The sequence below is a fragment of the Bemisia tabaci genome, chromosome 2 (genome assembly GCF_918797505.1).
Source record: "Bemisia tabaci chromosome 2, PGI_BMITA_v3".
NCBI classification, from domain to species: Eukaryota; Metazoa; Arthropoda; class Insecta; order Hemiptera; family Aleyrodidae; genus Bemisia; species Bemisia tabaci.
In genome coordinates, this window is record NC_092794.1 from 67,057,383 (window position 1) to 67,070,932 (window position 13,550).

The 13,550-nt window shown below is 35.8% G+C and overlaps 1 protein-coding gene across 8 annotated transcripts in view; it reads right to left on the reverse strand.

Annotated features, from left to right (window-relative positions):
- Positions 1–13,550, reverse strand: part of para (sodium voltage-gated channel paralytic) — a 149,874-nt gene that overhangs the window by 41,300 nt on the left and 95,024 nt on the right. For all 8 annotated transcript variants that reach the window (XM_072296117.1, XM_072296120.1, XM_072296115.1 and 5 more), the window contains 10 exons: positions 12,769–12,860; positions 11,701–11,913; positions 10,356–10,413; positions 9,560–9,704; positions 8,637–8,801; positions 7,725–8,015; positions 6,529–6,675; positions 5,856–6,125; positions 4,932–5,040; positions 1,974–2,042 (listed from right to left, as the gene is read on the reverse strand). In XM_072296117.1, the coding sequence (XP_072152218.1) occupies positions 1,974–2,042; positions 4,932–5,040; positions 5,856–6,125; positions 6,529–6,675; positions 7,725–8,015; positions 8,637–8,801; positions 9,560–9,704; positions 10,356–10,413; positions 11,701–11,913; positions 12,769–12,860 (1,559 nt within the window). The remainder of the gene's footprint in view (positions 1–1,973; positions 2,043–4,931; positions 5,041–5,855; positions 6,126–6,528; positions 6,676–7,724; positions 8,016–8,636; positions 8,802–9,559; positions 9,705–10,355; positions 10,414–11,700; positions 11,914–12,768; positions 12,861–13,550) is intronic.

Genomic DNA, 13,550 nt, shown 5'->3' on the forward strand with positions numbered 1-13,550 from the left:
TGGGCCATTGGAAAAGGTCTGAACTAGAAATGAGTCACATTTTTCTCTTCTAAATCTTCCGTAAAGAACAATTCACACAGTGGCAAGTTTTGAAATCGACTCCTTGGCGAGATATTAGCAAGTGCTTTTCACACGGTTCAAATAGAGTTTAGATTATACCGATGACTTCATTTGTATGGTTGCCATTTACCGTTGTTAATTGTAGACACTTATATTTTGTTTAACAATTGATATCCAGATCCCTCACTGTGCGATTCGTTTTCCTTATAAAATGTGTAAGGCTCATTTCTTATTCATTGCTTAAAGACTGTCTAATGACATTAAAAGCCTCATCAAATATTCATCAATCTGTTTGTCCTTATTCCTAGATATCTTTTAATACATCATAAATCAGCAAACATGGATAATGTAACATCCAGCTCTAACCTTGCAATCTAAAAGAGAGAGCCATTTCCCCCGTTGACTAAACCTGGCTGTTTTAATTTTCTTTCTCTCTCTCTCCCTGCCACAACTCTAATAAAAAATTCTAATAAAAATAAAGCGGCGCTCCAAGCGCCATTTTATTTTTGTGTTTGCTATTTTTACTTAATTTTTCCTACGAAGAAAATTAACATTAGCTTTGAGTAGATTCATGATTTTTTAAAATCTAGCAATGTATATCCAGTCCCCATTGACCATCCTCAGTCACTGACACGACAAATTAGCATTTAAATTTTTATGTACAAGGCACTTATTATGTAGAATTCCAAACCAATGCAGAGAAGAAAACAGACAAGAAACAACGATAAATATGCAGTAATAATAAAAGTAATACTGAATAAAACTTTAAGGACTGAAAAAAGTACCAGAAAATGGTACATTTTACAAAACAATAAGAATTGACCAGTAAAAAAGGTATAAATTTAAGCTTTTTGATACAAATTTCCAGGCCAAAATTTTACGTAGAACATGATTTGCAAAACGAAAATGACTGAAATCAACTCCTAACTAAGATAAAGACGTTTTTAGTTTCCATTGGTTACAGGAAATTCAAATTCCCCATTCACAAGACAAATCATAGTCTACTTGAGTCAAATTGCACACTGCAGTGGTTTAGGAAGGCTTCTCAATAGAGCAGTACTCTTTCCCTGCCTTGAGTTGTCCAAAGTGTTGACAATGAGCAACACCTGCAGCGAAATGCTGAGATTGTGGTTGTCATAAGTTCATACTTTAGAAGCTATGGTGGTAATGTTTAGTATACAGGTTGACTCTAGTGGATTAGAATTTTTTTTTATGGGTAGGAGGTTTGAATTCACTTGTCAAGATACATCAAAAATTATAGTTAGGCGTTAGTTTCAGTGGTCTACGTTGGGCGAATCATGTTCTGCGTAAAATTTTGGTTAGGAGACATGTATCAGAATGTTAAAATTCGTACCTTGTCTGCAAGTCCATTTCCTTGTGATATATAGCACATAATTCATAAATGAAACCATCATGTAGAACCTGGTACATACAAAACAGGTACCTACTTCTCGAAATTTCTCATTTCTAGACAAAAAGGCATGAGTGTCACCTTGTCAAAATTTCACCCAAATCAAGGTATTTATAAAAGAAAAACGTCCAAAATTAGTTCAAAAGTGAGCAATTGATCATTTTTTTTACTCATTTAATTACAATCAATGGACCACTAGACAAGGTAGAAAGTTAAGCATTTTGGCATTACGCTAACTCATCAAAATTTCATGTAGAATACGATTCGTGCAACGAAAAGGTAAATTGAGACTCTTAAAGGGTTCTTACTTCAGCATTGCAGGAAAAATATATACACGTACTAAGAAAAAAAGCTCTCTTTTGGTTTATATAAAAATAAAAAAAAAACTCTTACCGTTGATTCATGACACAACATTTCTCAAACACTGAAGAAGAAAAGCAAAATCTAAAAAGTAGACGAGATTTGATAAAAATAAATGCTGAAAAAAAAAACCTGAACTCACCATTGGTATTGCTTTCATGGCTCTGTCTACCAGCAGCTTGCTCTATGATGTCATTCAAAACCATCACATCTATTGAAAAAATAAAACGTAAAATAAGGAAGCTTATATCAATTATCATTTTTTTTTCTTTTCTTTTTTTTGGTGCTTTGAAGCAAAGAAAATTATGTACATTATGACAACTAGTGTCCTGCCTTGGACAGGGAAAAGTTGTAAAAGATCCCAGTCTCCGCCAGACGCAAGAAGCCAGTGGAGACAAGGGCCTAAACTGCAAGCACCCAGCATAGACAAGGATTGAGGATCATGGAATATACAGGGTTATCCAAAAGTCACTGACCACCCCTGTAACTTTTTTCCAAATTGAGATAGAAGTTTGAAACTTTGGGAATGTTCCTCGGTCTAAAGTAGCAACTTTTTGGTCCCCCCAAAATTTTGGGGGGCGGCCCCCCTTAAGGGGGGCGGGGGCTAACTTTTTTTTTTCAAATGGCAACCCCCCCTTTGTGATACCTCATTCGACAGATAATAAAAAAAGAAAATTTTTGGCGCAAACCGCAGGTCAAAATGTTCATTTTTGACAAAATGGCGGCCGGTCAAAGTTCAAAATGGCGGAAATTTGGCATCTCCGTTGTTTATTGACGGATTGGTGTAAAACTCGGAATCCTAGGGTTTTTCGAGATGAGAAAAACGATTCTGGCATTGGTTTTCCAGAGAAGTCAGTCCTTTTCAAAATGGCGGCGGTCAAAATGGCGGCCTCGAGCGGGAAGTGGATATTTAGGCTGCATATCGTTGGATTTGAATGTAACTTGGTATCTGGGGGTATTTCGGCACTAGAAGAACGAATCTTCCATTGGATATCTAAAATTTTGACAAATTTCAAAATAGCGGCGGAAAAATGGCGGGAAATCAGTTTTATGGCTCTTCACCAATGGATTAGCATGAAATTATTTGATATTTCAAGAATCTAATGAAAGATTCCTTTTTAACCAACCAAAAACCGCCAGGATATCGAACTTCATACGAAATCCATCGGTGAAGAGCCGTAAAACTGATTTCCCGCCATTTTTCCGCCGCTATTTTGAAATTTGTCAAAATTTTAGATATCCAATGGAAGATTCGTTCTTCTAGTGCCGAAATACCCCCAGATACCAAGTTACATTCAAATCCAACGATATGCAGCCTAAATATCCACTTCCCGCTCGAGGCCGCCATTTTGACCGCCGCCATTTTGAAAAGGACTGACTTCTCTGGAAAACCAATGCCAAAATCGTTTTTCTCATCTCGAAAAACCCTAGGATTCCGAGTTTTACACCAATCCGTCAATAAACAACGGAGATGCCAAATTTCCGCCATTTTGAACTTTGACCGGCCGCCATTTTGTCAAAAATGAACATTTTGACCTGCGGTTTGCGCCAAAAATTTTCTTTTTTTATTATCTGTCGAATGAGGTATCACAAAGGGGGGGTTGCCATTTGAAAAAAAAAAGTTAGCCCCCGCCCCCCTTAAGGGGGGCCGCCCCCCAAAATTTTGGGGGGACCAAAAAGTTGCTACTTTAGACCGAGGAACATTCCCAAAGTTTCAAACTTCTATCTCAATTTGGAAAAAAGTTACAGGGATGGTCAGTGACTTTTGGATAACCCTGTAAATATTAATATTATGGAACTAAAATTGAAAAAATTTCAATTTAAATATTTTGAAAGTTTGACAAGGTAAGAAAAAAAAATTAAGCAGAGGATTATTCATGATCTCTAAAATATAACATTAAAAGCATACAGCAGCAATTTATCTCTGGAAGATCACATGTCCGTTTTCAGGTGACTCCTAAGCAACTTGAAAATACTAGCATTTTGGAGCTACATAGGCTGCCCCAAAACAACTGGCACTAAGGCTGTCATTCGGGAACTACAATAGAAATCGACATGCGGTTTGCGGAAGGTGATAGCTCATACTCTTAGCTCTTAAACGAGCCTAAGTTGAGCTAGTTTGATTAAAAACTCAACGAGTTACATCAATTTTCCCGAGACTTGTAAGAAATATCCCTACAGGATTTTTCGGTAATTTTTCATTCCGTTAACTTTGCCCCCACAAGCTGTGCAATTGGTTCAGACATTATGAATCAAGTTTCCACTTGTCTGAATGAAAGTTTAAACTTGTCAGCAAGTGTTTCCATCACAGTCAAGAAGTTTTTTTCTGTTTGCAAAGTCAGTTTGGTGAAATCGTCCGGCCTAAAAACGACGCGTCATTTTGTGTTTCGTCATGAGTTCACCCGCGGACCGCGGAGTTGAAGCAGGAGCAACGATACGCAATTCGATATTGCGTTCAGTGTGAATCATCTACTTCTGAAACACATCTGAGCCACTGTCATTTCATTCACAGTTTCAGAAGTAGATGATTCACACTGAACGCAATATCGAATTGCGTATCGTTGCTCCTGCTTCAACTCCGCGGTCCGCGGGTGAACTCATGACGAAACACAAAATGACGCGTCGTTTTTAGGCCGGACGATTTCACCAAACTGACTTTGCAAACAGAAAAAAACTTCTTGACTGTGATGGAAACACTTGCTGACAAGTTTAAACTTTCATTCAGACAAGTGGAAACTTGATTCATAATGTCTGAACCAATTGCACAGCTTGTGGGGGCAAAGTTAACGGAATGAAAAATTACCGAAAAATCCTGTAGGGATATTTCTTACAAGTCTCGGGAAAATTGATGTAACTCGTTGAGTTTTTAATCAAACTAGCTCAACTTAGGCTCGTTTAAGAGCTAAGAGTATGAGCTATCACCTTCCGCAAACCGCATGTCGATTTCTATTGTAGTTCCCGAATGACAGCCTTAGTGCCAGTTGTTTTGGGACAGCCTATGTATTTGGTACTGGGCATGCTCACTTTGGAAAACAATTTGGTAAAGAAATTATATTGACTTCCAAGTCAAAGTTTGAGGAAATTCATGGTGAGCCATTACCTTTCATGTCGACAACGGTTTGCTGTTGGGTTGGTTCTATGAAAGGATTGTCTTGGTGTTTAGGTTTTAGGACCGCTCCACATTCATCCGTTTCAACATTACTTAATGCCTGGAAAGAAAATTGAGTGACTCAATGACTTGCATTTAACATTGCATTAACAAGGCTGTAAACTACACTTACGGTAAAACATTCGATACCTAAGTTTTTGACCTGATGGATGTTGCAACAGAAATATTTAGAGGGTGTCTAGTTTTTTTTCATTTTGCAAAATCCTGATGAGATCCTGATTTTTCCTGATTTTTGACGGCTAAATCCTGATTTCATAATTTTTCCAAATCCTGATTTTTAGCGGAGAAAAATTGGCGAATGTAACTTCACAAAAATAGCTGGCTAAAAAAATCCGATCAGATGGCCAACTTTTCTCAAATCCTGATTTTATGACCGATTTTTTCTCAAATCCTGATGAAATCGGGGATTAAATCCTGATTCGTCTAAAATCCTGAGAGAATCGGGAAAATCCTGATGCTAGACACCCTGTATTATATCTATTTAAAGACTAGGAAGAAAGATCACCAGGGTTCTCAAGAAATGACATTGAGTGGTTTTTTATCCAAACAATTAAAAATGATAAGAAATCTGCGACATTTCAAGTCGATATAGATGTTTTTGAAGTTTTATCATCAATATGCGAGTAAATGAGTTTTCTAAATTTAACATAATTCTTATGGAATATTCAAATACTTTTCCGAATGAAGAAAATTTTCCAAGTTGTATGATTTGATGCTGGGCATTATTGATTGCAAAAGGAATTTTCACTACATTTGGTGGCTGAGAAAGTTTAAAAACAAAGATGAGCCTCCTGCATGAGCTTGGCAAAACCTACGTACGACATAAACACAACCACGAACGAAGGAGTGACTTACAAATTCTCTAAAGTAAGATTTGTGCTCCCCTGCTGAACTGCTATTTCTGGCAGATCGAGATTTCAGTCTACTTTCTTTGGTGGTTGGCTGTTTGATGATGGCACCTGTTACTAAGTCTGCATGCGATGTGTATGTGATACGAGACGTATGAGATGTGTATGAACTGTGTCGGGATCCAAGATTGGCATAGTAAATTGGAACCACAATAGCACCATTTTCCTCACTCATCGGCGTCACAGCATTTGAGTCATCGGCATAAGGTAAGTGCTCCTGAAAAAATAAACTTAATGAGAATACAAAACTCAACAAACCTATTACAAGACACAGGGGCAAACTCCTGTATCTCTTTGTTACAGAGAAAGCTGAACGAATATCATCTTATTCATGTAAACTCTTAAGAAGATAATGGAACTCTCGCATTGCATAGGTATTACAATTTTATCAATTTGTACAATCAATTTTCTGCGATAGAGCATAGATTTTGGCTTCTGTATTCACCTAGAGCCAATTTCCACAATATATATGTATATTTTGTATCCTTTTAAATTGAAGGTTCTCTTCAAAAAAAAAAAAAAAAAAAAAAAAAAATGTAATTTACAAGAAAAAGATGAACAAGCAGACAAACTGGAAATTTTATAAATAAATAATTAAATAATTTTATTACTTATAGTACCTGAGCATCTAAATAAGTTGATAAAACTAATGGTTTTCTATCCCCACCAGGGGGATATCGAGACCTGCCATTTCGCAGAGTGAATTGGTGTGAACCACGGGAACTACGGCGCAAATTAAAAGGCGAACCAGGAAGACTTAAACTTGCCTGTAGAGAGGACAGAAAAAATGGAGCATTAAGAAACAAACTTGTAATATTATGTGCATTTTCATAATGTGATACACAATTTATTTATCAAGAGAATTTTTTTAAAGTAAAAGAACTGCAAAGTTGCACAATCTTAATGACACTAGATGTGCCCTTTTCCTGGATGATTTTTGTTTATCATCGAATTCCAAGTGTGCAACTAAAGATAAATGACAAGTATGTGGAGCCTTACTGCTCAAAAAGAATTCTTATGAGGGATAAAATGTTTTCAGCCCAGCTTGGCTTTGTTTCTTTCAAGATCGATGAAAAATATAGGCAAGGACTGAGCTAGACTCAACGATGAGCTAACTGTTTGTATAATTCCCAGAGAGAGAAAAAAAGGGGGAAATGAGTTCTGACTTATCTGCCAAATTTCCTTCTTCTTTTTTTAATTGGAAGGGTTCAACCAAGATCAGCCGAACTGCAATTCATAATACTTAAGTTTTTCTCATGTTTCATTCTTTTCACTGAGAACTACTTGACGCCTTTAGACTTTATATGAATTTACCCTGCATTATGAAGAATATACATACTCATAAAATTTCAAGTTTCAGTGTTGTTTGGTTCTTTGTTTAAAAAATAAATAACCAGAAAAAAGTAGGCAACTCCTGATATAGTTAGACTGATTCCAGTTGAATCCGTCTCATTGAGATCTCTTGTATCTACCTATTGATTTTTCTACCTGTATGGGGCATGTATGCATAAATGTGATAAATAAATTATAGTCTCGTGAGAAATTAGAAACTGTCCATACAATTCAATCTAACCTCTCTTTATCTGCTTTGAGACAAGCAGTATACACGGTTATTAATGAGTGTATCAGAAGAACTCATTTTGTGGGTAAAAGGTTCCTTTAAAGAACCTCGTAAACCACAACTTGCTAGCCTTTTTTGTGAGCTTATACGCTAATGCTAATGCTTTTGCAAAGAGCCTCTTATAAATTAGTATGTAGTGATTGTTCCAGAGTTTCTACACTTAAGAGAAGTCCAAAGAGAATAAAATATACTTACTGTGCTTACTTTACGAACTTTACTACAGTGACTAGGAGGTTTGTCTTGACTGAGAGTTTCCGAGACGATGCTCATTTTCTCTCGATTATTGTCATCCACATTTCCTTTTTCTTGGCCAACAAACAGCTCATAACTCTGACACGAAAAATCTGATGGAGATTTAACGACACCTTCTGCATGCCCAGCAGCCTCGGCTGCTGCTGCTTCTGCTGCGGCCACCGCTCGTGCTTCAACATTCGCTGCATGCTGGGCTTTTCTTGTTTCTCTGGCAGCAGCTTGCTCTTCAGCTTCCTGAAATTGATTAGAACACATTATTCAAATTTCATCAGGTTCAGGAGAACTCGTAACAATTGAAAATAGACTGTAAAATATTTTTGCTGAGATGCATGTGAACTTTGAGAGGAACATATTTCTGCTATTTCAAAAAATATATCCCCCCCCCCACCGTTTTCTTTTGAAATATTCCGAATTCCTCTGATCAATTTTCTTTCTTCTTGATTCGTCTCTCTCAGATATAATTTTCCCTTTTTTTTCTTGAATTTTCCTGATCCATTCTCTTTCTCTTTAGTTTATCTTTCAGCACTATTTATTTATTTTTTTCTCCGATTTGTATGTAATTGAATTAAATGTCACACCATTTTTCTACACACTATGTTGTATTCATGACACAAATTTATGTTTTGCCCTGTGTATAGGTGAGTCAGTTGCGCTAGTCACAGAATTGTGTCTTCATGGTTGAGGCTCATGGTTTTGCAAAAAACAGTAACATCTGTTGAACATCAAGTTTGTGCATCCAATATCACCCATCGCTAAACTCGGAGTATGACATCATTAACCACATAGTGCATGCCAAGGTTTCTTCTAGCGTCGTTTCAAATTGATAAAAAGAGAGATGGGAGGATTTGTACGTACCCTGATGGCTTCTTCTTCTGCAGCTTCTTCTTCTTCAGCTTTTTTCTGCAGTTCATCGTATGACATAGCAACAATGGCCAAGATTAAATTAACTAAATAGAAAGATCCTAAGAAAATTATTACAATAAAGAATAACATATGCCACGGACCTGCTGATCTTAGAACCTGAAACAAAATTAATTCACTGACAGTTAGTTATTTAAAGTGAGTACGAAACTTTAAAAAAATGAGGAGAAAAAAATGAACGTTGTCTCTGCAAACAAGTTATTTCAAGAAAAATTTCTAGGAGACATGACTGAGGTAAATGAGGTTTGAAAATCCAAAGCAAGGCCTACTAGAAAATTTGCAGGTGTCTGCAATTTTGTAAATTTCACCTTTAAAATGATACTGCTACGAAAACTGAGTACGAGGATATCCTTGCTTTCTAAATTGGACAATTATTTGAGAAGATAAGTCGAAATAACCTAATTTGCTAAAATTCATGTGTATAAGAGGGATGCCGCCAGATGATGTCATGAGGCAGCACATTTTCTCTCTTTTTTTAACTCAAATTTTCTCCAATTTCCCATGTCAGAAAAAAATTATGGAAAATGCTGCGAACTCAGCTCATTAAGCACTCTCAGATGAAGCAATAAAATTTTTGTGTGCAAATTCTCCATTATAATTAAAAATGATGTGTAGAAAGGGAGGTAATCAAATCATCGGCGGTGATTGTCTCCTGTTACCGATGTTCCAAGATTTAATTTTTCACATTCTTACTGATTGATAAAAAATTTTTTATTTTTACATTTGTTCAATTTTAAAACAAAGGATACAAAAAAAGAGATGCCGCTTGAATAGTTTTTATGATGAATTTGCTTCATATTACTAAATAATTAAAGTATTCGAATGAAATTTTCTTAAAAAATTTTTAGAATCCTTACCATTTGATATAAACTTTCCCAATAATCCTGAGTCATGAGTCTAAATGCGGATAAAAAAGCCCAACCAAAGGTATCAAAACTAGTATATCCATAGTTGGGGTTTTTACCAAATCCCTGAAGACATGTGTAGCCTGGTTCACATTGCCTGTTGAAAAAGAAAAAAAGAAGAATTAGTACAGCTTTTAAGAATGGTTTGAGTTCATATTCTTGGTGAATCTTCTGAGAGGGTGTTGATATTTTCTAAACATTTGCTGTTTCAATCAAATGAGAGAACAATAATTCCAAAAACGGGCTGGGAGGCGATTGCCCCTTAAGTTTTGGAAAAATGGCCTCCCATTTTGATGGTTTGACAAGCTCTATGTGAAATTTGGATGAGAAAATATGTGCTGCAGTGTTCAATTTTTTACCCTATCTGGTGGTTCAGTGTGACTCGCATCCTCAACAAAATGGTTTTACTGTAAACATAGGATATTTCAATCATCAATATACCATAAAAAACAAGGTGGTAGAATAATGCTAGATCCACACTATTCTGCGCAGAGAACGCCAAAAAATTCCAATTATAATAAAAAATTTGCTCGGATGAATATCAAAGCAAGACTGACCGTACCATAAAATAGTTTTAGAAAGGTGATAAAAACGCAGAAAAAGACAAAGACAGACTCAGAAGGATACATTTGATAAACGAGCAAAAAATTAACCGTTGCCAAGTAATAAGGTAAGATCATTACAAACTGAAATTGAAAAAATGAGAATCTCTTATTGGCACAGCCAGAAAGATAAAACCTGAACTTACCCTGCTCCAGAAGAGTTTCCACACAGTGGATAGTCATTCTCTTCTCCAAACCAATTAGCTGTGAAAACAAAATTCAATAACAAATTATTTTTGATTGAAAGAACAGATACAATGCTGGAAAAAGGTAGATGCCAACGAAACTATTTTTTTTTCTTATTTAATAATCTTTCAAACAGCTCTCAAGGGCTAGTCCCCCGTAAATAAATTCTAATATTTCGATAACTGTGCAAAAATTGGCATAGTAAATGATTCTGAGTGTTGGTGGGGGATGAAGAGGAAAGAAATACCCATTAGGGTTACAGGGTTACAGGTTAGGGTACAGTGTCCGAGCATCCTTAGAAAAAGGCTGAAAAGTTCAGCTCCCTGTTTTCCGATAGTGGACAATACATAACTTTAAAAATGCCTGAAAAATTTCACTCTGTCAAGACCATTTATGGAGCTACCAAAAACATTTTTATCCTAACTTCGGAAGTTGTTTAAAAATAACTTTTTCAATGAGCTTGTTCAGTAATTTGTAATTCTTGCATTTTGGAAAGCTAGAGAGTGCACGTAGTTCACAGGAATTTCAGGAATTTCCCCCGATTTTTATGGTCAATATTAACCCGAAGTTCCGGATTTTGAGCTCTCATTTAAACAAGTGTTGCTCGGGTTATCCAAGATGGCGTCCATTCTATCCGTCTAGCGATGGCCACGCTTTTGACTTTGCGTGCCAGCAAGGTGCCTCTGCCGCGTGTGGTAGTCCATGAAGTAAACAAACTAACACCAGACTGAATCTATCTGACTCCTGTCTGATTACCCATGGACTGATACACCCGGGCCGATTCCACGCAACAAAAGGGTGCTGTATAGCTAGTTCTATGGGTAATCGCGTGGGAGTCAGATAGATTCAGCCCAGTGTTTGTTTGAATACTTCTTGGACTACCACACGTGGCAGAGGTACCTCGCCGGCATGCAAGGTCAAAAGTGTGGCCATCGCAGGACGGATAGAATGGACGCCATCTTGGATAACCTGAGCGACGCATGTTTAAATGGGAGCTCAAAATACGGAACTTTGAACTCCTATTTCATGGGTTATTATTGCTCAAAAAAATCGGGGAAAACTCCTGTGAACTATATGAACTCTCTAGTTTTCAAAAATGCAAGCTCATTGAGTTGTTAATTTATAGGGTAACAAATTGTTTTTTTTTAAAAGGTAAATAAGATAGGAGTCCTGTCAAAAATTGTTTTTTCCTGCAGATACAATACTTTTTGGGGGAAAGAGCAAACAGTTTCTAAAATGCCTGTACAAATTGAAATGGGTTGTTTAACCTTGAAAGACACAAAAAGTAAAAATTCATGTACTTACAAGAATTTGAAACAAAGCGAAACCAATTTTCATCGGTCAGATTGCCAGCAGATCCATCGTCAGGAAAATTTTTAATGCATTTTTGTGTCAGAACACCCATATAAATTTGAAGACCCATCAAAGCAAACACAGAAAGTGAAAACATAGTTAAAATTATCACATCTCGTAAATTTTTTACAGATTCTATAACGGCTCCAACAATAGTTTTCAATCCTGAAAAAGGAAAAAGAGACAGAGGTTAATGATATCTAGATTTCATCTCTCTATGTGAAGGTATTATATTTATGGAAGAAATTTGAGAAAAGTTGCCGTTAATTTAAGAAACTACCAACAGTCATTTGTGATAAAATTTAAAACTTCCTTCTCCTTTAGTTTCAGTCAACTGAATTTTTGAACCCATTTTTGTAAAGGAAATAATTATAAGAATAGTAAAGAGAAATACTATTCAGACAAACTAAAAAATTTCAAACATTCTGAAACTCTTTTTCCACAATCAACATGAGGAGCTCAAATTGGCTTGATGAGCTCTGATCATTTCACGAGTAAACATTAACCAAATTTCTATATACCGCTCCATTTTGAGCTCCTGCTTTGATCGCCGAGACAGAGATTTACGCCTGCACAATCTAAATATTATGACTGAATGATTTCATTCGTTACATTTCACAGCAAACTCACATGAAATAAAAGCTGAAGAAGGGAAGACTCCTTAAGAGGATCCAAAAATATTTTAAAAAATTCTATTTTAACTGAGTTCAAGTTTTCTTTCTTTTTTAGGTTCTCAACTCAATCCATACATTGTTTTGGCTCAATCTTTTTATCATCTTTATTTGTTTTTTCATTCGTTGTATATCTTCTTCTTCTTTTTTACAGGGAAAGTTTAGTGATAGTTCCTACATTAAAAATAAAAAAAAAAAATCTTGTTTCTTGAGACAATGAACAGGTCAATTTTCTCGTAAGGAGCTCAAATCCACTAGAAATACAGTTTTTCCGCACTCAATCAGTGCTAATAAGCTAACCTTGTGTAAATTGTACTTAATAAATTAATCAAATATGCTGAAACCGTACCAGGCACAATGGCGACTGTTTTAAGAGCTCTAAGAACCCGAAAAGTCCTTAAAGCGGCTAGATTTCCAAGGTCAATACCCATGGTAACATAGCTGAAAATAAATTAGAATAAAATGTAAATGTTAAATCTTTACAGGTTTTAAATATTTTAGGTATGACTACAAATGATAATCTAAAATTTCCAGATGGTAACTTTTCAAAGGAAAGGGAACATCCAAAAAAAAGTCCTCCAACACACTCACAAAAAAAAAAGAAATCTAAGATTGAGCTTTGAACAAACATAAAACTGACTAAATAAACGGACTGGCAGTTGGAATAATAAAACAGGCTGATGTAATATAATAAGTTTTTTTTTTTTTTTAATTTTAAAATGAAAATGTTCACGCCTCCTTCACAAAATGTATTCATGGAATATCTGTACTTCATTCTGCAATTTCTTTCAATAATACATAGCTCTCTTCACACAATTTTTCCTCTTTCATCTCTCTTCTACCATTTTGATAACCATCATCTGAGACTATCAAAATTGAGTCTTCCTGTCCCAAAATCAAGTCTTTTACCACTTTTTCATGGGTTTCACGGTGTGCCAAGGTGCGCTGAAGGAGCGACTTGTAGGTACATATATTTCAAAGAGAAATTATAGAACTGAACTATTAATTCTATACAGTATGTACAAACAAAAAAAATATGACTATCACATAAAAAAGGCTACTTATTTAATGGATAGAAAGACTACATTTTGATCAGAGGGTGGATTTATTTGCAATTCTAGGTTCAGACCT